Source organism: Centropristis striata, chromosome 2 (genome assembly GCF_030273125.1).
Source record: "Centropristis striata isolate RG_2023a ecotype Rhode Island chromosome 2, C.striata_1.0, whole genome shotgun sequence".
NCBI lineage: Eukaryota > Metazoa > Chordata > Actinopteri > Perciformes > Serranidae > Centropristis > Centropristis striata.
In genome coordinates this window covers 7,161,050-7,185,483 of record NC_081518.1, presented here as the reverse complement: position 1 = coordinate 7,185,483, position 24,434 = coordinate 7,161,050, and the positions used below count along the sequence as shown (strand labels likewise).

At 37.5% G+C, this 24,434-nt stretch overlaps 1 protein-coding gene across 2 annotated transcripts in view; it reads left to right on the top strand.

Moving 5' to 3' along the window:
* mettl15 (methyltransferase 15, mitochondrial 12S rRNA N4-cytidine) overlaps positions 1 to 24,434 on the top strand; it is a 64,368-nt gene that overhangs the window by 50 nt on the left and 39,884 nt on the right. The window contains exons 1-2 of one of the 2 annotated variants that reach the window (XM_059359926.1): positions 68 to 156; positions 3,278 to 3,523. In XM_059359926.1, the coding sequence (XP_059215909.1) occupies positions 154 to 156; positions 3,278 to 3,523 (249 nt within the window). In that variant the 5' untranslated portion in view covers positions 68 to 153. Of the gene's footprint in view, positions 1 to 67; positions 157 to 3,277; positions 3,524 to 24,434 lie in introns of those variants that run through there. The other variant, XM_059359936.1, reaches the window with a different exon arrangement.

Genomic DNA, 24,434 nt, shown 5'->3' with positions numbered 1-24,434 from the left:
TGCTGTTAAACCTCCGGAGGTGTAGAGGCACGTTTCTCTGCCACAGTTCACCTTTTGTTAGACATTTTAAAATGCTACTGAATGTCCTGTTCCTACCTTTAATTGACTTCGTGCGACATGTTCGTGTAGCTAATTGCGCCCTGGGAACCCAACATGGTGGGCATAGCAACAATATCAATGACATCGCTCTATCGTAAGATCAGCCGTTGCTGATCTAATAACGTTACAGCTACTACACACACACGTGATAAAGAGTAACGAATGATGTACTAAACGTTGCATAACACGTATTGTGTCATCCACGGACGTAATGTTTTTTGGGGGGGACACAGGGTACATGTCCTGCACTTTTTCAAAAGGCCGTTTTTGTCCCCTGCAGTTTTTACCGTCCAAAAGAGAAGCGTCAGGGACTAGGACCAAGCGATAAACGGCCGCTCAATCTGAAACCTCGGATTACAAATCTGTTAAAATAATCGCCTAACTCATTTTTTCAAGTTTTGCAGGAAACACAAAAAAACTTAACCGAAAGTGTAACATATGACTTTTATTGATCATTTCACTCAAAAAGGACGTAACAAAGGATGGCTATTGGCATAGTAATAACACTGTGTGTAAATTATGTAATTTAAAAGAAATAAATGACATAGGCAATTTTTTGAACATGCCTTTTTGACTTAAGCAAGATATGGTAACACTTTATTTTGAAGGTGTCTACATAAGAGTGACATGAGCGTGTCATAAACATGACATTGGAAGTGTCATGAACATTAATGACACTTTGAAGTAACATTAATGCTCATGATACTTGTCATGTCATGTTTCTGACAGGCTTGTGTGACTCTTATGTGGACACCTTCAAAATAAAGTGTTACCATATCTTGCTTTAGTCACAAAGGCATGTTCAAAAATTGCGTAAGTCACATTTTATTTTGACTTAGGCATAATAAATCCGCTAAAGTCACACACTTGACATATGCCATTATCTTAAAGGGTTAAAATCACATGATCTGATCAACTGAGGATGTAGGCGATTTTTTATATTTAGCTAATCTGCTTCACACGAACACTGATTTTGTGCCATACAACAAAATGGCAACATGCTCTTGCTAACAAGCGTTTGGTAAACTACATTGCTAACAGCTATTGACAACCCAGGACCTAGAAGTTAGATGACCTTTCAATCACCCCTAGCTTAAAGTAAACCGATCATTTGTATCTCAATCACCTACCCTGTGTTACCTTAGATTCTTGAGGAAAACATAGTTTTTCTTGCACGCCTCATTGGTAAATGAAGAATCAAAACTGAGACATTTTTTTTGATAACTTCAAGTAAATTGGGGCTGTTGTACACAACAGCATTATGTTGGGAAGTAGTAAGCAATCTCATGGTCTTGCTCTGGCCCCCATTTACTTCAGTTTGTCAAGAATTTTGTCCGGTTTTGATTTGTCATTCACCAAGGAGTCCCCAAAGTTTTCCTCAAAAATGTAATGTACTCAGTGTGAGTAATTGGTACAAATAATCATTTTGGGGGTGGAGGATTGCTTTAATGGCAAGCAACTAGCAATTAACCATGACAGTTATAAGAGACAGGCGTAGCTAGAGTCATGGGCTCTCGAAAAAATACCTCTTCCTTAAATTAAGTAATAATGTCTCTGTTATTCTATCCCAAGAATATTTCCAACCATTCACCTAATTATAAGTACTTGGAAGGACACATTATAGAGGACGGGTTGTTTAATAGACATAAATGTCTAATTTAGTTGTCACAATCATAGCGATAGAAATAATCACTAAAGGATTTATAAGTGATAATAAATGCACAGTACTCAAAACAGCCCATCATTCATTCTTTTCTCTGTTCTTCTGGTGAAAGATGGCTGACTTTAACTGAACGATGTAATATATTTGATTTGCATCTAGATGCAGGCAAAGGTAATGTCATAATGTGTATAAAAAGTTGATTTTGATTCCTGTGAGGTACATCAGGTATTGTCCTCAATCTGACAGCAATCATGCTTCGTCACTCAATATTTTATTGCCATCTCTTCAAACACTGTGTAATCCATTGATGCCTTCGAACGTTTGCTTTGCATTCACCAAAACCATATGCAAACTTGTTGAATTCCTTCAGCTCCTGCACATATTTCTATTTCATTAGAATCATGCGTCACTAACTGAGCTCTAATTTTCAATGCATCTTGTTGCCAGGAAACACCTGAATACCTTTTTAACCATGTGGCTCACTGCAGGCAGCATTGTTCATGTAGAATGCCAAAATGTTGAACTAATTAGCCAAAGATGTACTTACTCTTATTGTGGTTGTGGTGGTGATACAGTGTAGGAGCCACAGATGTGTGCTGTTGGAAGAGTTCAACCTTCAGAGTGTTTTCAAACAGCTCGAAATGTTAAAACGGCGATGAACCTATTGTCGTGGTTGGAAAACCCAGGTTGGGGACCAGCTGTTTATGGCAGTTATAAATTTCCATCTTGTCTGGAAATATCAAAACTACTTTGTCAGCCGGCTGCACAATTTATCTGCCAACTTGTGCTTGTGATGTAGGCCTAATATATATTTTTTCCAAATTATTATACTCGAAAACTATCAAAACAATACCATAATAACTATGAAACAGTTATTTTAAATTAGCAGTCACTTGGAGTCCATAACACCATCTTGATTTAATTTTCAAAACACTAATCCAGATTCAACAGTATTATAAACCCTGCTCCTCTTAATTGGCTTAAACTCTTGGTTACACTATATTTCCACTTGAAGACACTAGAGCCTGACCGATACCAATACAGATTAGATTTTTTATTAAAAGAGCAGCTAGTATAGTGAATTGTTGAGCTGCAATGAAAATAGACTTTTTCTGTGTGGATTGTGTGCAGCTTTTGCACTAATATAATAAAAAAAATACTCAAAAGCCTGCTTTATTAAACTGTATTACATATATTACCCTAGTCAACCAATTAAATAAATGAAAACTGAGAAAAGAAAATAAATAAGCTAAATAAAAACCCATACTGTATGTCCAGTATCACTCAATTGCTGACTGTTGACATAAATAATAAATACGATCAAAATAAATAGCTAACACCATTTCTTAATCTTACCAGTCATCATTTTTTCCTCTATATGTTATATAAATTCTCATATCGACGCATTACAGACAACATATACAACGCTCTTTTGATAATAATTGCTCTTGTAAACACAATGTTTCAGCTTATAACATCACATAACTGTGACATAACATGTAATTTTCTCCATAGATCATTTCAAGGATCATGATTTTTTCTGTGCGAGCCAACCCATTGTTACGGAAAAGAAGTCTGGCTGTGTGGAGAGCATGGAGGTCATGGAAGTTCAGCCTGCACTCTTCTACAGTTTGTGCATCTTCTGGTCCTGGTCCTCTTGACGGATCTGAAGAAATACCTTCTGTTTCAGATGAAAACCTTCCTCACACGCCTGTCATGCTGAAAGAGATGCTTCATTACTTGGACGTCCGACCCGGTCAGGTACGTTTCCATCTTACTTGTCCAAGCTATTTTTAAAAGACAGGTAATGCCTGTTTGCCAAAATGTTGTTTTTAATAAGTCAAAGATTAATTCAGACTAAACAAGGGCTGTATAAAAGTATTCAAACAAAAGCAATGGCTAAACTTTTACCTCTTTGTCTACTGCCATTGTTGCCAATAGAAGGTATTCACTTGCTGATGTATTCCCACATTAGAAAGCTGTAAGAATGTGTCCAGACTGTAGGCAAATCTCAAGGACTGACTGCCCTCACGGATATTACCAAGTGATTAGAGTATATTTGTATTTTGAGGCACTGTTATCCGGTCTACCTTAGTTGCTGCGGTAGTGGCGTAGGCATGCAAACTCCTGCTGAGGAGTGTTTCTTTTATTATGTCCCTTTAATGTGTGTCAGAACATTTGAAACACCTATCAGCGTCATACTTTTATAAACAACACCAAGTAACCAGTAATTTGAGTCTCAAAAATTACTTTAGTTGACACCTCACTGACAGCATTCAAATTATTGCAGCTCTGTTGTATGAGTTTTGTAACAAATGCATTATTGGATTGAATCGGGTTAAATATTAAATAACACAAGGGTGATCCTCATGAAGCCAGTGTAGGCTATGTTTGTGAAGATTATTAGGACAAACTAAATATATTTCACTTTTATACGAATGAACAATATTGCCATAAGGAGGCACAATTCATTGTTTTGTGTTAAAATAATATTTTCTATATTTTTGAACATATTTTTGATTAAAAAATTCATTACCGTAATGCGTCCAGATAAAAATGTCATGGTTTCCCCACACTTATATACAACAAATATATAATAATGTTTATAAAAATAATACACATTTGTTTAAAAATGTACAATTTAACAGAATATATTTAAACATAATGGTTCTTAACAATGTATAAATAACAAAATCTGAATGAAAATTGATGAGAAAAAATGGTTAGATGTTACGGTAATGATAGAATTGTTTGCATTAAAATATGTGTATATTTTAATAAAATACATTTTGGTGATACCAGCTAACCTTGAGCACATTTAAGTAGAGAAAGGAGAAAAAAAACCTTTTAGTTTTTTTTTGTAATGTAATGTAAATGTAAAAATGTGTTACGGTAATGAATTTTGTTGCTCACAGTGTCTCTAAAAATGGCAAAAAATACCTTACATTTTTAAAAATAGATCATAAATTCATATTAAACAGTGACTTTAGATTGTATATGTTATAAAGGGTCAAAGAAAATATGTATTCAATGCTCTTGGATTTTTGCTATGAGAATGACCCACAAGTGTTTCGAAATATTTTTACAAACGCGTGCATCATAACAGTATTTCATTACAATTTGACAGTAACTATTTGATATGACCTGTTACTGCTGATATTCGTTGCTAAGGTAAAAAATTCTGTTCACACTCTATATAACAACTTGTTGTTATAAAGGCACACATGAATTGGACAGGGTGTCAGCAGCTTGGCTTTCACTTAATGTATGTACTACCAGGACAGATGGGCATGAGTCAAAAGCCTTCTGGTGTGGTAAGCAGCATAGGAGGGGAAGTGATGCCTCCCCATATAATGCATGGTCAAGACAGGTGGGGGCCATGGGTCAACAACTTAGTCAGGAACTGCGCCACTGTAAGGCTGTTGGCAGGACACAGGGTGCTGCGTCGCTCCTGCCTGAACTTTAGCACCTCTAAACTCCTCCGCTGCCCGCCCATTTGCCAACTGTCCCAAGACAGCTTGCCAATCAGATGCTACTAAAAACAGTTTGATAGATTTAGTTTTTTTGTCCAGTACATGCTGCAAACCTCACTTAGTGTGACGCTGTGTGGAAATGCTGCATGGTTACATTCAGAATTTGTGTGTTTAAATGTCGCTTCACTGCACATGTCTGTCGATTCATTTATTTATCTGATGACACACATGTAACGGTGCAGTTTTGTTAACGTGTGGATCTAAAACCACACATTCATATAGCTAAATTACTCTGTAGAGACAGCTGCATGCTCTGTCAGTCTCAGTCAGACAATCACAAATCTGTATTCTGACATGCCTCCGTGACAGAGCTGTCATTTAAGGAGTCAAATCTGTGGTGGTTAAGTGATGGTGTCACTAACAGATCAGTTGCTGTGAGGAAAACCTGATATCACACAAATGTCCAGTGAAATCACTGAGGGTAGTGGGATTTATAATTTGAATGGCTATTGTAAAATAATCAACAAAATGTAATTGCTCTTGTCAGCTGAAGCAGAGTATGAATGAATGGAGCACTTAAGCGATGATGGGTGTCACAGCAAATACTGCAGTTAAACCAAAGTGTGTAAATGGAGCCTTTTATTGCCCTGCTGCCTCCCACACAGGACGTCTCACTGTAAATGTGTATACAGGTGGCTAATTTGCACTGATAGCCTGCACTATATTTTCAGAGATTTGCAAATAACCATCATGCTTATTGGATTATTGTTGGATCTGGGTGATATTTCGTCATATTTGTTCACTAAAGGCACACATTCACTCAACTAAGAAGTGCACAGTGGTTCTGAGTTTTCTTTATTGGGTTGATGTGTCTCTGTATGAATCATCCATGCATACTGGAAAGCGATTTAAAACGTAAGGTGAAAATGATTTTTTTTAAGCCACGCTTGCCACGCCCTGTGGCTCTGAGGAGGATAATGTCAGTCAACTGGTTCTTTGGCACAGACTGAAATATCTGCCATAACATTTGATGGACTGACAAGAAATTTTGCACAGACATTCATGTTCCCCTCAGGATGAACCCTAATGACGTTGGTCATCCATAACCTTTTAATCTAGTTCCACCAGCAGTGAAAAGTTTTTCTTATCCTACAGAATACTTCAACATCTACCAGACTGATTTTACACTAAATTTAATTCGGTAATAGTGGTCGATCGATATGGGTTTTTTGAGGGCGATCCCGATTATTTTCACATCAGTCTTTACCGATACCAGATATGTGCTGCCGATTTTTTTGGGCCGATTTTTGAAGCCGTTACTGCCTTTTTCTCCCTCCATTTACATGATAAAAATGACACAATGATAACAAATGTTACACAAGTCTCACTTTAAACAAAAAAAGAAACATTTATTAACAAAACATATTAACAGTTGGATATCAAACAATGTGTATGTTGTTATAGGCCTTCAGGTGGTGGCGCCTCAGATAAGTCCACATATTTGATGTGTTTTTCTTTTTTCCGGTATCAGCAGCAGCTCACCAGAGAATGGCAGATGTTGCACTGATCCTTGCCTGGTGTTGGCTCAGTGAAATGGGCTAATTGATCGGTGAACGCACGCACATATCGGCCAATGCCGATACAAGAAAAAAAAACAAATATCGGCCGATATATATCGGCCGGCCGATATATCGGTCTACCTCTATTCGGTAATGACTTACGATCCTCTGACTTTTATTCTGGTGCTTTCATGAGGCAATATTTGGGATTTTAAGGAAAATATGACCTTTAAATTTGGTGCAAGCCCTCATCTCCACCACAGGATCATCATTGTGACTGATATTGTGAATACGTTAGCATGAAGACGTTAGCATTTAGCACAACTGAAGTACCTTAGTACAGCCTCACAGAGCTACCGATTGGCTATCCTGGCTCCTAGCTTTTCTCTCATCTACACAAAGAGGATGAACATGTTTTTATCCCATGTTTGTTTGAGTTTTTGACACCCGAGAAAGAGTTACTGACATCAAAATACAAAGCATACATATTAGTGCTGCTAGTTCTAGTTAGCCAATAGATTTAATGTGATCGTTGGGGATGGCTGGGACAATTTAGAATCTAAAACCAAAATCAATTTTTTAATTTAGATGTCATTTTGATGTACTCCATTGTGAAAAATATGCTTTCAAAAAGGAAATGAGAAAGGCAGGATTTCTGATTCACTGGTAAATTCATTCTTTGACACATATTGAGCACACAGAACGAGAGAGTGAAACATCACGAACACAATGTTACAAAATGAGGGCGGAAAAGCCTTTTTTCATCTCAGGATATTTGACATTTGTTGGTTTTGACGAGTTCTTGGGCTGGCGTAGGATTTCATTTTTGTATGTCTTCTAAGCACTTTGAAGCTACAGCTGTCGCCATCTTTGTTGTGCACAGTTACCATGGTTACAGGTGTCGTTCCTGTCTATAGCGAGGTTAGTTGTAAAGGCACTGTTTACTCGTTCACGCACACAGTGTCCATGTCACTCCGCTCTGCAGTAATACAACAGACCGACTCTCCTCAATACAGCCAGCTGTCATTTCCAAACTGGCAGAACTGCTCTCTCTTTCATTTCCACTAGCCTAGCATTACCACAGCTACCTGAGCTCTCCACTGTACAGCAGTGAATCATTTACAAGCTGGATTCACTCCCTTGTTCACTAAAATATGGTTAATTGTCTGGGCTTAGCTCGACGTTAAACAGAGGAAGATTTAGATGGTTGACCAAACTATACATTTCTTCATGTTCTCATTTTCACAGATTTCTTGCTATTTAGTTTTAGTCTGGTTTTTCGATGTGAAATAAGTGTTGGCTGCAAATATTAATACCGTTTTTTTGACAGAATCTACACTGGTAAATACAGGCACACATTAGCTGAACTTAATTGTAAGCAAACTTAAAATAAATACCCAAAATGTCCATTGCAAACATTCATCAGCATTTGACTGACTTCTCGGCTCAACTTTGACCTACTTGTCACATTTTTTACAACATTATGAGAGAAGAAGCCCTCACCTCTGGTTTTACCTTGAAATAAAGTGGTAGCTGATCTGGGTACATCACTTGTTCGTTTACAATGTCAGAACTTATTGGGTATTGGTCTATGTCTCTAAGGCTTATTCTTCTGGGGTCCTGATGTAGCCTGTGGATATCTGGATTGGTGGTCAACCGATACAGGTTTTTTAATGCAAATGCTGATCCCGATTATTTTGACACTAGTCTTAACCGATCCCCGATATGTGCTGCCGATTTTTTTTGGGCTGATTTTTGAAGCCGATATTGCCTTTTCTCCCTCATTTACATGATAAAAATGACACAACGATAACAAATGTAAAAAAAGTCTCAATTTAAACAAAAAAAGAAACAATTATTAACAAAACAAACAAAACATATTAACAGTTGGATAGCAAACAATGTGTATGTTGTTCTAGGCCTCGAGGTGGTGGCGCCTCAGATGATCCACATGTTTGATGTGTTTTTCTTTTTTCCGGTATCAGCAGCAGCTCACCAGAGAATGGCAGATGTTGCACCGAGCCTTGCCTGCTGTTGGCTCAGTGAAATGGGCTAATTGATCGGCGAACGTATGCACGTATCGGCCGATAAAAGTAAAAAACTATATATATATAGATATATATATAGGCTGGCCGATATATCGGTCTATCTCTAATCTGGATACTGAGAAATCTGGGCCAAGACTTCCTCTTCTGTGCACCTGTGAATGTTTGCAGTCTTATTACCTGCATGCAAACAAAGCCCACTCAAACGTGATTGATCAGTAGTATTTGAGAGTGCTTCTGATATTAAAATATAATGCTGTTTCCTAAAGATTACTCATTCTTATTTTTCATAGAGATTTGCTCGTTTACAACCGTGATAATGATCTGATCCCTCATGGTTCTTCCCCTGTTGGAACTATCCTTAACTCTGTTGCCAAATTCAGAAATCTTAAGAATCACTTTGGTGGTACAATATTATCATTTAGCTACAAAAATACAGCCCATGTTGTAATAAACCATAAAATATTGTCCTCGTCACCAACTACCGATGTTCAGTTGAGACTTGAGACTACCCAGTTTTATCTGGGGAGGTCAGTGAGAGCTGAAGGGACTCAACTGTGCTGTCTGCCAAGAGAACGAGCTGAAAGGTGCCCAGAGACTTTGGTGTTGATCCTCAGTGGAACTGGCAGAACCTGCAACCCCAGTAAACAACAGCCAGACATTTAATTCAATAGAGTTTTAAATAGAGTTCAAACTTTCCAAGTAACAATCATTTTTAGGTTAAGGTTTCCTTTGGTATAATGCTTTCAGGAAACCTTCTCTTCAGCTGGCTAATACATGTGCTTAAGTAAAAGAATTGTGCTGAAAAGGACGAAGCATGAGGAGTCCTCCACTGGCGCAGGCTGCTTGCGTAGGGGACCTCCTCTAGAATAGATTAATGAGCCATCAGCTGAGAGTCCAGGGGAAAAACCCTGTGCTGCTGTAGAAGGAGAAACGAGCTGCCTACTCTTACATTTCAGTCTCAACACACTCCCCCTTGTGGAATTAATGAGGCCATAAGTGTTAAACCTACTTTTTTGGATCAATATCAGAGTCTTCCAACAATCAACTAATTTTTGAGCAGGATTAGGCAAATAATGACTGCAGGCTAGACAGGTGCATGTGATAATGATGTGGCAGTAGATTTATTATTCCTAACAATTAGAGGCTTGTTTGCATTTGTACAATTATGTGACTTAAGTTTAGGTCTTGTTGAGTCTTATTGTTCATTTATAAGTGTATAATAATAAGTGTATGGGTGATTCTCATGACCATGGTACAGCTCATAGCAAACATCCAAGAGCATCCAATACATATTTTCTTTGACCCTTTATAACATATACAATCTGAAGTCACTGTTTAATATGAATTTATAATCTATTTAAAATGTTATGGTGTTTTCTGGCATTTTTAGACACTGTGAGCAAAATTCTTTACCATAACACATTTTTAATTAAAAAACAACAACAAAAGGTTTTGGTTTTTTTTTTCTTTGGCAAGCACATATGCTCAAGGGTAGCTGGTATCACCAACATGTATTTTATAAAAATATATACATATTTTAGTGCAAACAATTCTATCATTGCCGTAACATTTAACTATTTTTCCTCAATTTTCATTCAGATTTTGTACTTTATACATTGTTAAAAAACATTATGTTTGATTATATTCTGTTAAATTATACATTTTTAAACAAATGTGTATTTATTTTTATAAAGTTTATTAAATATTTATTGTATATAAGTGTGGGGAAGCCATGACATTTTTATCTGAATGCATTACAGTAATGAATTTGTGAATCAAAAATATGTTTAAAAATCTAGAAAATATTATTTTAATGCAAAACAATGAATTGTGCCTCATTATGGCTATATTGTTCATTCATATAAAAGTGAAACATATTTAGTTTAATAAAGTATGTCCTTATAATCTTCACAGCCTCAGACTGCCTTCATGAGAATCACCTGTATATGTTTTAATTTAGGTCAACTATATGTCTTATTTTTATGCTAAGGGAATCCAAAGGCAACATACAGTAAACTCCTGAATGGGTAAACTTTTCTTAGGACCACCAAAGCACTGCAATTTCGAAGCTTAGGGTCACCATGAAAGTAACAGAAGCAATAATGCCAGCTTATGTAGAAAGCAGGTGGTCGCTGATGTGGAGCTTGCACACCATAAATAGAATAAACCAGGCTAGACTCATGATGACAATGGAAATCTAGCACAAAAATACAGCAAAACAGGCAAACCACAAATCACAGGTGTTGTAGCTTGTTAAGGCCCTGAACCACAGCAGACTGAGTTGAGTGCTACATTTTTCACTTCCCCTGTTATTTGGGTTATTTGGCTGGCTGTAATTCGGACACATGAAGAGGCACTCTGTTCTATGGATAGATGACCACAAAACACTCCACCAGCTGCTACTTCTCAATGATTTTTTTTTTCTTTTTGCATTTTAGATGCAAGACAGAACACAGTCTAGGAAAGAAGCATACAGTTGTGTAACATGAAAAAGTAGTAACCATCTGTTTTATCTGTCATTTCCGTCATTTTTATATAAAATGTGTTTTTTTTTGTGTGGAATTTATAGCTCATGGAGGTTGTCATCAATGTTTGATGCAAGATAATCCAGCATATCTTTAAATGTGTCCCCTATCAGAGTGCTAGTGATGTCAGCAGAGGATAATCTTCTTCCGGGGACTGAGTGTACCAGCTTGTAAAGAGGGGCATAGATAGGGTTAATATGATCTTGTCTCTTTAAATTAGTCTTACAGCTGAATTTTGGGCCAGCTGAGGTGAGAAATGACTCTCTTAAGTTGTCAGCACAGGGAGCACTGTGAACCTTTGTGCAAGACAATTCAGAAACTTAATATACAGTCTATAAAACCTCTATTGTAAAACTGACAAGCAGCAATTGAAAGGACATTTAAATATGTCGATATATTCTTTCTCTCTGATTGTCATTTTATGGGCTTCAGCATTTGAAACGTACACTATTTCAGATAAAAGTTCCTTTTATTGTGAGCAACATTTGTGTTATAGCTTATATTGCCAGCACCAGCCAGGTGAAGCGCTGTTGTGAATACAAGCAAAGGGGTAATATGATCTTGTCTCTTCAAATTAGTTAAAAGCCTTGCAGTTGCTGTTTGGGCCTTGCAGCTGATGTCAAGAAATGGCTTTAGAAGTGAAAAAAAAAAAAAAGTACAGGGAGGCACAGTATTTCAGCAACCCTGAACATTTGCATGTTTTGTTTTTGCAAATAAATGTGTGAAACTGTGAAACTTTTTAAATTAAGATTTGTTTATTCATATAAAACATTTTTACACAGTTTCTTAGTCAGTGTTTCCTACAACATGTGTTGTAGTTCTGTTGCTGTTGTAAATGAACATGTGCATTTTATGAATGTCCCATAAGTTATTCTAATTTTTAATTTCAGTTGTAGGTATTATATTAGGTATTGCAACAGTAGATATTCAGTTGTGTTTTTGTAGGTACTAAATGTGATTTTTTTTTTAATTGTAGAAAGTTATACATGCTTAAGAAGGCCATTTTATTTACATTATTTTGACAGCACACGTAGAAGTTGTTTTACAGTAATCCTTTAAAAAGGTGCAGATAAACTCATCCGTCATATATAATGCACAGAATAAACATCCCTATCATCTGGACAAGCAACTTATTATTTTCAGTATACTACATATGCCTCCACAACTTCTTCTGGGTCTTTAATGTTTTTTCTTTTTTCTTTTTTTTTCTTTACACTCCTTTTTTGGGAGCACTGAGTAGTGAAAGAGGAGGCTGGTAAATAATTGATCCTTGTAATTAAACACTCCAGCCAGGGATGCTGGGGCTGATTGACGGCCAGATATTAGGCCCTTGTCTCGTAAGGTTGCAAGTTTAGTCTGAGGTTATCAGTGGCCAGAAGAGTCTTTCTCCCTCCCTGCCTCATTACTTTCATGAGTAGAACATTTCATAGTGGAGCGGTGGGTGGGGGTGTGGTGTGAAGACAGTCTGGGACTTCATTAGCCAAATGGGGTGCCTCAGTCTACAGAGCGCCAAATCGTTCAGCCTTGCTGAGCAGACAACCCCTTTGTGGGTGCTTCACCGCGCCGTCTTGTAGAGTTGTTTTAGCCCTTTCGTCTTACACATTCTTCAGCTTCGGGTTCACTTGAACAACAACTTAAACAAATAAAGCAAACCGTCTTGCGCTGACCTGAGCATATTGTGTCTATCATAGCAAGTAAAACTCCCTCCAACCCTCCAAACTATATCTTCTCACACTGAAAAAAAGATTATTTTGGCCCTGTAATTAATATTTCAATCATCTATATAAATTCTACAAAGAAATACAAATTCAGTGCTTTTACTTTAAAATAGCAGTTTCTCATGTAGTGCATTACTTAGTGATTGTTTGTTATTATGTGTCCTCAGTTTTGTATGTAAACCAGTTCATTGGCTTAATTATTTGATATTTCCAAGTAAAATGTAATTAAGGGACATAAGTGAACCTGCAGTTTACTTGTGTATTTTCATTTAAAAAAGTGGTTCTATTAAATAAATATTACTTAGAAACAGCCTGAGTAAAGATTACAATCACTTTCTATGAGGAAAAACTTGCCTAGCTTTTTTTTAAGTAAATGTTACTCCAATTTTTTCAGTGCACCTTTCCAATGTTGCTACATTGCATACAAAGCTCTATATCTCAGAGCGAACAGTACAGTATATTGTCCAATAAAGCTTAAATACTCCCCTAAAAGTAAATACTTTGTGGTGCTTTATTAATGTTTGATTGAATTTGCAATAGCAACATTGTGTGTGTGTGTGTGTGTGTGTGTGTGTGTGTGTGTGTGTGTGTGTGTGTGTGTGTGTGTGCAATCTCTTTACAACTGATGCATGCACATAACATCAAATAACAGTGGGGTAAACTGGAGGAGAGAACATCAATTACTGCAAGTTATATTTGCATGTAGCTTTAATAACAATTATTAAAATTGTATAACTCCATACTCACATGCATCCAATATTGCTGAACTTAGTAAAAATAAACTGGAACCCATCCTCGATGCTGAATTGATACTATTACAGCAGGTTTTATTGCAATATTTACATTTGTTCCTGGTGTGTGAGTGTGGGTATGCTAATCAGATACATGCCCTGTGGACAGCTGGATTTAGATGACTCATTCCTGCAACACATCTTCAATCGTCGTTTGTGTGAGGTCCAACTGCATTATCTCAGTGGTCTTTCTTTTAAATATGTTCAGGATAATTATATAACAAAGCATTTGTCATTAAGTCTATTTACAGTTTATCACTGTTCCTGTTGTTGTGACATTCATTTATATTTTTCTGGTTGATTTTTTTTTTTTTTTTAACAAATTGTTCCAGTTCTTCTATTAGACTATGGAAATGTGCTGAAAGCAAAAGATATCTTTATTTTCTGCTGAATTAGACCAGAAGAAGGGGTGACCTATCACAAATATGTGGACATTTTATAAAACAGCTAAAAAGAAGATTAAAGAACAAATGTATATCACCATGCACCAGACAAATATTTCACACTTTGCACTCAATTAAGGTTCATCGACCTGCTTCATCTCTTACATGACATTTTGCACTATCACTGAACACTAAATGTAGTGCAGGGTTCCCATGGTCATGGAAAAACCTGGAAAACTATTGGAAGTTCAAAATCTCATTTTCTAGGCCTGGAAAAGTCTTGGGATGAATTAAATCCTTGACATTTTTGGAAAAGTCATGGAATTTGTCCAATTATTTAAGTTATTTGTTATCGGCATGCATAACCTTCAACGTAATGTAACATAAGGCCAAATTTATGATCTGTAGCTGTTAAACATAATATGATGCACGACAACATTAGGCTTACGATCACATACGTTTCTTAATTTTCTCTGCACATTCTGGCTCAGTATGCAAGCTGGCTAGAAGAAATTATGTTTAAATGTGATATATTTGAATAATGCCGGGCAAGTGAACATTTAATATTTCATGGCTCTCTTATGACCATTTTTTCGGTCATTCGAGTGCCATGAAATAATATGTAGTATGTCGGTTACATATTTATTTTTTCGGACTTGCATCCAGAAATGACTTTATTATCAAATGCACTATTACAATTGGTTTGTTTTCCATCATGTTTGAAAGTCTATGCCAGACTTGTATAACTATAAAAAGCTGTTTCATTTTCATTATGTACTCATAGGTTGTGGACGGTCATGGGAATTTGATTATTGGTCCTTCAGAAGCCATGGAAAAGTTTTTAAATTTTGTCCATGAAATGTGAAGGAACAGTGAATGTGAAGCCCAGCCAAACTTCTGAGCGCTACAACCAGGCTGCTATATTGTAAACACTAGAAATATGTGGTGATGTATGTGGAAGCAGTGATGTAAATGAAACTATCCTGATCTGAAAACAGCAGCCAACACAGACTGGCTTTTTTGTGCAATGTCATCAAAGGTGTGGCTCATAGCACAAAAAGGAATGATTGTTGATCTCAAATTGCAGACACATTTGCGAGTCCTGCAGGACTCTCACCTGCTCGTGAACTGCATGTATGGCATTTGTTTCCAAGATTGAGACAGGTCAAAATTAGCAAAAGGAAATGATCTCATGTTGTAAATTGTAGCTTGCACATGTGGTGAAATGGGCCCCTGGTTCAACTTTTGACACAATGCAATGCAATGTCATCAGGCGAGGTGCTGCATTGTCCAGTCGAATACAAGCAAACGGGGTGATTCTACTCTTTACCCGATTGTCGACACAAAGGAGAAAATGATTGACGTTGACTTTACAGTTGTAAAAAAATGTTATAAACCTGTTGGTGTTCTGGCCAATTTAAAGCAAATGCAATTTGAAACAGGTGTGATTTCTCTTACTGGTCTTTCCCAGCATGTGTTCCTGAATCCTAATGATCTTTATTAAACTGCTGTTGCACCTTTTCTGATAAAAGTCAGTTGCAGTGACCTTATCTGTGTAACCAACATTATCTACATTCCCAGCAGCATCCAGATGAAGTGCTGTTGTTCTCAGCTGGAGTGCTCCCACTCCTTGCCTGCTCTGTTTCCTGACTAATTTGGCAGGGAAGAGCATGTCCGCTCGACACTACATGACACTACTGACCTAAACCACTTGCAGAAATTTCCTTGCTTCCTTCTCACTGTTCCTACACGATGTCTACCTCCACAGTTTAACCGGAGTGTCCTTGCTTGGGTTAGCGGATTTTGTATTGCTTAAAATAAATCTCCTCAAAATCTGATTCACTATTCTCGAAAACAAAAATGCCACAATACTCCTCTTTCTCAAGCATTTGAGGGACAAACTTTCTAAGGACCATTGCATTTATTCTAACATGAAGTCTCATGTGTCTGGCCTTATCTTCTGCTGCTCAGTACACCACTCTTGAACTTCATGCTTTATTAACCAGATGTGGTTCACAGCGCCTTCACCTCTTGCTGATGAGTACCTGAAAAAAAATAGGCATAGAAAAGTATTTTTTACTTCATCGTACTCCCTTTTTTTTGGACCAAAATGATATAGGGAAATGTGTATTGAATATTAAGTGAACTGGTTCTTATATCTATCTTATTACTTAGATGGGGCAGATGCATGTATATGTATAGGGCTATATATATTGTACTGTATGTGTGTATAATGGTGTCTCTGTGAGTATGTGTATATACGTATATATATATATATATGCATACTGGCAGCATCCCCAGATGTAGTAAATTTCAGCCTCACTGTATCAGCAGCATCCTGCAGAGAGGCAGCCCTCACACACAAGCTTATGCACCCTCCAGGCAGCCTCAGGCTCCTGAGACTGACCACTACCCCCCAAAGGCTAAAAAGACTGATGCCAGGGATCGAAAGCTCGGGGCCGGCTGATGGTCGTTTGTTCGTGTGGCAGCTCAAAGTCTTTCCGTTGGTCATTTCCAACTTTGAAAACTGCAGTTAGCTCAGGGATCGACAATACGATTGATGGACTATGGGATGATTTCAATTTGTTGGAGGTTAATAATGTGATAGCCTATGAATTGCTGCCCAAATCATGTGATTTGTTGAAGGCTTTGTAGGGGTGAACGGGAGCATTATTGACATGGAGGCAATCAGTAAAGACAACACGAACCCAAACTAGAAATGCACTTGGAGAGCGCAGCCCTCCACCAAGGCCAATGCTGCATTAACATGCTCCTCAAATGCTCCAATTTCTTGAGTTTGGAAGTTGTTTTTTTGACTTGGACATGGACCATACAAAAAAAGATGTTTTATTTTAATGCTCAGAGCATTTAACTAATAGGTGTTTCCGGTATTTGCATGACAAAGAAGAAAATGCATCAGGCGAGCCATGAAATACGATCAGAAACACATTTTTCCAATTGTTCCCACACCACATGAATGCAGCACGAATGACCATCTCTTTACAAAGTGAAAAATAATTCGTGTAGGCGCCTCCACCTCTTTTTAACAGGTACTGTAAGTACAAAACATGGTGTACTGATGATAATACCAGTCATGGAAAGGCCCAGGGCAACTTTATCAAAAAATCAGTGCATATCGCTGCACTACGAAGCTTCCCTCAGAGCCCACACCCTCCCCCAAGCCACCTCCACTGCCCCCGCCCCATTCCCTACTTCCTTTCATTTCATATTGTATTGTCAACCCAGCTTGTAAACTACTGGAAGCATCTTCTTAAACGCCTCTAGAAGTCTTCTCCCTATTACCACGAAGCCTTCATTTAGCTTGACTCTTCTTTGCACTCCCTAATGGACTTGGCCCTGTTCTTCTTTTGTCTTCCTTTAGTACCATGAAATTCACCTTCAGGAGAGGAAGCCATTTCTTTCCTGATGCTTCTTTACATTTTGTGAATATAGTTAGATGATTCCACCCCCTCCTTTCAGTTTCACTTCTGCTTTCTCTCCGGCTTTATATAGTTTGCATTGTTTCCTTGGCAGACTGTATTGACAGTAGTGTCACACTGAAGAGAAATCTTTCAGCGCAGTGAGGAAGAGCAATGAAGCATGTAATCATTTTGAATAGATCCACTGCATCATATTTGACCTTAATTCTTATTTCCTGTTAAAACAAAGAAATAGCCTTTTGGCATTTCTGTCACAGTTTGTGGCGTTTCCTGTCCACTGGAAGTTAGCAGTCTATATTTTGTATTTTAGCGACAACACATTTGTAGGCATGTCAGAATATCCTCATATGAGGTAAGAAAAAAAACTGGAAACAAGACCTTTCTAATTCCAGTTGAGATGGGCCTCTTGATACAGAATTGGTACTTCGACCTGCTTAAAACAGCCTATGTTAACACTTAGTTCCAAAGCTAGAGGTAGTGTGATGTACAGGGCGGCAAAATGTTGCACCTCCTCTTATTTTTGTCCACTTGCATAGTGCGAGCAACTTCCTGGCCAGCGTCAGACCATCATCAAGAGTATATATTTGTAATGTGTGGGAGTGGAATGGTCTTTTTAAAGATCCCCTCCAGGCATGTTTTAAGATAATACTAATTAATATATTGTATCTGGTATATTTTTCAGCAAAAAAAGTTAAAAATTCTTAAAATGACTTACTTGCTGAATCTATGAATGTGCTTATATCCGGACAAAAGATGTCTCCTACTTATAGGATACATATTTCTACATCACACTTGTGTTAGTTGATTATTGGACAATTGGCAAGTGGCTTCCACACTGCTTGTGATTTCACATTATCATGTTCATATGCTCTCCTGTTCAACGTCTCTGCTCTCTCTTCAGCAGACGAACAGCCTTCACCAGTCAAACTGCACAGCGTACGTCATTCTGCACAGTAAAGCTCAAACATCCACGAGAGGAAACAATAAGCAAAGCAGCTTTTTGAGTGGAGGAGGACTTTAATACTGCAGCAGTGTGTTCACCAGTGCTTCTCTTTGGCTTATAACTAATAGAATTAAGTAATAATGTCTGAGTTTGTTAAAGAAAATGTTAAATGCTTTAATATGTTCCCCTTGGATATTTAAACATGAGCTCAAATGTGACAATTGTGATTTGACTGGACTAATCACGGTAATGAGGAGGATTTCACACACCGTAACCCTCTTGCCCCGATTTTCAACCCCAAACTAACCTGCTAGACTGTGGGAAACATTAATTTGATTATCACGGAGACCGTCTCCCGCAGCTACGGAGCACAGAAGTGAGGCAGTAGTCTGTGCTGATGTTGTGTATCCTGGAGCCAGGATGCTGAGTATACAGAAGAAGTGTTTTGTGGAATAAATAGTTGTAATTTTTCATAAAGTTTAAGGTATTAAATCCTTATAGTTTAGGCCAAACAAGCTGATATGGGAACATGTTGAAAATGTATCTTAGCATTTAAGCAGACTCAGCACCTCCTTAATGCTGTTATAATAAACATTAATATTAAACACCGACATTGTTATAATTAAACACATATATTTATATTTAGGGTTTCTTTTTAACAGTCACTGGGTGTTTGCTGTAATGCCCCTGTTAATTTGACTCATGATGTTACTCACAGTAATTTGCTTGTTAAAGTCTGCATTCAGTTTTATGCGGAAATGAATCTTTCCAGCAGGGAAAATGTAGCTCAGTAAATCTCCAACCTGCAAGACAAAAACAGACAGTTTGGCTGGGGGGGTGGGGGTGGAGAGTGATGACTCATGCACACAGTAGAGGTCCCTCCCTTTCCATTTCTTTCAGTGTCCAATCAGTTCTTTCCCAGCTGTCACTCATTGCCTCCAAATCAGATCCCCACATTGCTTCACCATCCCCTGTAAATCACTTTATTTGCAAAGGTTTAGAACTTGCAAGGTAAATAAAAATGCCATATTCACATCATTTTGACACATAGATTGTTGCTCGATAATGTCATTACCTTAGAGTGCACATGATAATCCTCTGCAACTAGGATGTTTCGGTCTTGCAGTGGCCCCAAATTAAACCGAAAAACACATGGAGATATTTTCTAATGCTCCATAATACGTTTTAAAGTCACTACTTTATGCACATTGAACTATATTTTAATTTTTAACAGAAACAAGTCTTATAATGAATCAAAATAGTTCTCACAGGAGCTAGATGAATTCATCATTTTTTAAATGTAATTACTTTCAGATTACTTTTTCAAAATGCAAGCAGCCTATAAAGCGGCAGAAAGACTAATCGTTGCCTTGGATTGCCCACGTACAGTAAATATTGAGTTATTGGCTCATAGTTTCAGAGAAGAAACAAGTGCCTGCTATCCCCGTTTCTCCAGGGATCTCCTCAGCACCACCGCGGTGTAAGAGCCAGTCTCAGGACTCCTCGAAGTGGGCGGATGCCTGACATGGGCTTTATGAGCTTTATGTAGAGGAGGACAGGGACCGGGGTTCTCCTCTTTGCAGTCAGATTTTTATTGAGAAATATAACAAATGTAAGCATAGAACAAAGACAGAGCTGATATGAATTATCTGAAAGTGGGGGTTGAGGATGTTGTGGTGTTTGACTTGAGGTGAATAGAGCGAGGGGAAGTTATATTGCAGTGTTCACAATATATCAGCAGACTCGTCGTTTCAAAACCATTCAGTTCCATAGTCCATAAAGTTCAGGCTTCAAAGAAACATGAAATCCGAAAAAGAATTGTGGAGTAGACAGTAGACACATTTTTAAGATCCTTTCAGTTAAAGATTATTTATAATTTTTTATCTACTAGGAAAATGCTTAAAATTTGGGGTATTGTTGAGTCGGATGGGTGTCGTTTTTGTTCAATGGAACCTGAATCAACAATACATCTTTTCTGGTATTGTCGTGTTGTCTCTGTCTTTTGGAAGGAGGTTCAGAGGATGTGTACTGCAGAACCTGGTCTCACAGGAATCCGTGAAATAGCCACGGATTTCCTTAACTCAAAATCTGTGGAATAGCCACGGAATCACTCAAATTTCCGTGAAACTGACATGGATTTCTCTACAATGCAAGTTAATGACAGTTATATCCTGTGGCTATTCCATGGATATTTTTTCCTATTGGTTTGTTCCAAGTCACGTGACTTTTAAGGTCCCGGCGGTCAGAACAAAAAACATGGCGGACAGTTATCTCATTTTTAGTGGAAAAAATCAATATTTTGACTTAGTTTCTGCAGAAAAATGGATTTTGATTACATTTGTAGTGAGAAATATGTTTTATTTTCTAAATATTCACTCAGTGAATGTACATTTGACAAATTTGAGTGATTCTGTGGAATAGCCAAGGTATCACTCAAATTTGGCAAATTTTGAGTTAAGCAAATCCGTGGCTATTTCACGGATTGCTGTGAGACCATGTTGGTACTGCAATGAAGTTGAGTTTTGAATGTGATTTATTTCCTGTTATACTAGGTGATGTTACAGAGACAAGCAGTTATATTATTAATTTAATTATCTTGTGGGGGAAAAGATTTATTTTTAAAGCTGTCAATGCAGATTCTTTGAACATTAATCAATTTAAGATGCTTATTAAACGCTATTTTGTTTGGAAGGATATATTGCTAATAGGAATGGTGATGATGGACGGTATTTGGAAAGGTGGGAAAGGTTTATTGAAGTGGAAGGCTGCCATTTAACTTTATTATTTTCTCTTAGGTTATCAAGTTTACTGTTATACTGTATGTTTTATGTGGTAATTATGTTCGATGTTTGTGTCTAGTTTAATTTTAATGTTATTTAATGTGTTAAAGTTCTTATTTATTATTGTTGTATTTATTTAGGTTGGTTTTGTGATTTTGTTGTTCTTTTTCTTTTCTTTTCTTTTTTTACTGTGTTTGTCCATTGGTGATAGAATAGTCTTGTGGTAGAAGAGCGAGATCGTTTTCACTGGATAACAGTAATTTTTTCCAGTTATCGTCAGCTACAGTGCACATTTTGTGTTTTGATGGCGCCGAGCACGAGTAGATCATTCCAGATTAAACTCTGCACGGTTGTCGTCACCGTCACTGATGTCAGTACAAATTCTTTTGATGCGAGATCACTCCAAAATTGAGTAACACATTATGGAAAATATTGTGCTAGGAAGGCTCTGGTGTTTTTCATGGCACTGATAACATCTAGGAAGAACTCCAGGGGCTTGGATAACATTGTCTATCTTCACGTCCACCTACATGCTACAGGGTGATATTCACACTCAAACTACACAATCTAGAGCCTGCAAGGGAGTTAAAGCAATAGTTTTAAATGCAATCATTCTGGTAAGATAAATAACCAACCAACAATCCATTAAATTAGGAGTCATTAGGGCTTCTAGCTTGGCATCCTACTTCAGCGACTCTGACCCTAAATAGTGATAAAGTGATACATTATCGAGGCTCTAAACCCTTGACTGATTCCACTAACATTTTAGTTGGTAACACCAGCATGTACTTTTGGTGTGGCAGTGCTGCTTTTGTGGACTGATTCCAAACCAGAAATCTAGACAAAGTTTCAATACCGATGACAGATCTCTGTCCATTTATAACAAATGGACAGACGATGACAGATGTGTACAAATTGACAATATTTTCCTGTTGGCATGCACCTTTATACAATGAACTGAATTTGTCTGGATGCAGACCTTTGCATCCACCACCTCCATGGTATTGACTGATTGGTCTCAGTTAAAACAGCATTTGATCCAATGACTGCTGTGGGCGGGACTAACGCTATTATCAAGCTATGTGTTTACATACTGGCATCTCAATATCGTCCAACATCCTAGTTTGTGTTTCCTCTGCTCCAAGGTAGCAGAGTACACACGCTGAATGTTAATTTTAAATGTCTGTTAAATGTCTAAACTACTAAAAAGCCCAGAAGAACGTTTGTAAAGGGCTCGACTTTACAGAGAATGACTAGGACAGCGGGAGAAACAATGATATTTACCTACAGTACTAACTCATGTGGCGAAATTCAGGTGCTGTGTTGAAATCTGTTACCCCGTCAAATAATGTTTCCTGAATGGTGTTCTCCGTAGCATCACCTCTGGGTTGGAGTTAGGATTTAAGTTTAAGGTTAAGCCTTGTAGAGAGAACTGTTTGGGGTTAAGGTAAACTTGGGGTCATGTTAAGCAACTTAAAGGAGGACTGGTTGGGGTCAGGGGTCAGGTTGGTGCAGGTTAAGGTAAGGGGGACACATATCGACGGGGGAACAGACTTTGACATAACACTGGTAAGACACCCGGCTTGTAAAAGAGGCCGGCTTTTATTTACTAAAAATTGTTTTCACACCCGGTTACTAAATGAGGCCGGTCATTAATAGGGGCCCGGCTTTAAATTGAGGAAATACGGTAATTAATTTAATTTGTCTTGTTGTGTTGTTTGGGAATGATTAAGTTCACCCACAAAATGACAAAACATATAGCTCCTCCTCTGGCGGTATCTATGGTAACAAACCATAGTTTGATGTAATGTTTTCTTGACATGTTTCTGTGAGATTCCTTCCGCCACCCCAGTACGTTCAAGGTGAGCGGTATTTCTGTTGCGGTGCTCTTTCCCACAATGCAAAGTGATACATTCACACCTACAGGCAAAACCTTTTTTAGTCACCAGTTTAGCTAACCTCAGGGGCAATGTTGAGTATCCTCTGACAGCTCCTACATCCCTGGCTGTCCCAGGATCAGCACCTTGGACAGCGATCATGGCACAGTTATGTACAAAATGTTAAAAATCATCCACCTGATTCATTTATGGTCTTGAACCTTTTTCAGTGCTCACCATAATATTATTTTTTTAAATTAATTAAGTTTTCAGTTCACTGTAGTCTACTCTCATCCTGGGGCCTCCACGCAGATACCGCCTCATTAACCAGAGTCTCTGTACATGCCCTTATTGGTCAAATACAAGCACAAGAGAAAAAACCTTGTTAATACAGCTTAAAAATATATACATATAGCTATAACAGTTTCAAATGGGCTACCTTTGCTTGCATCCAATTAAAATGTATCTTTTCTCTTGTTTTTCCACATGTGCAAGGTGTTTAAATTGGTTATTTATTCAAGTGTTCTGCTGCTTCTTTTTTTTCCAAATTAAATTCGGTTTATTTCAGTTGCATCCCCTGGTTATTTATCCTTTCATACTGTAGTAATGTAATGCATTCATACTCACAAGCAGGATGCTTGATTTAACTGACTGTTGACATATTTCACATCCCAGAGTTACTTTGTGCAGCTTACATAGACCTAAATGATATTTTACTGCGACAACTGTCATATGTTTGAACACTTTTGATTTACCCAAACAATCCACAAATTCAGTAAATAAGCCGCTCTATGTCCATGGCTTTATGACCGTTTATTAATTTTTCTTGAGCTTAACCCTTTGATGCACAACATATAAACACCTTCTAATGCACATCATGGGTCAAAAATGACCCACATTTATTTCCCATGTTATTTCATGCTGGCTGTGTGTTTGAATATACACACATACATACAACAGATCATTATATCTATTTTTCCTTTCATACTTTATGAAGAAAAAAAGGTTTTGTATTATTACATCAAGTTTACACACAATTACCTTGTGCATTAGAAGCATAGTGATACAAAAAGTGATACACTAAATTAACAATTTGAGTACATGTGTAGATATGTTTGTCTTATTTTTAAGGTTT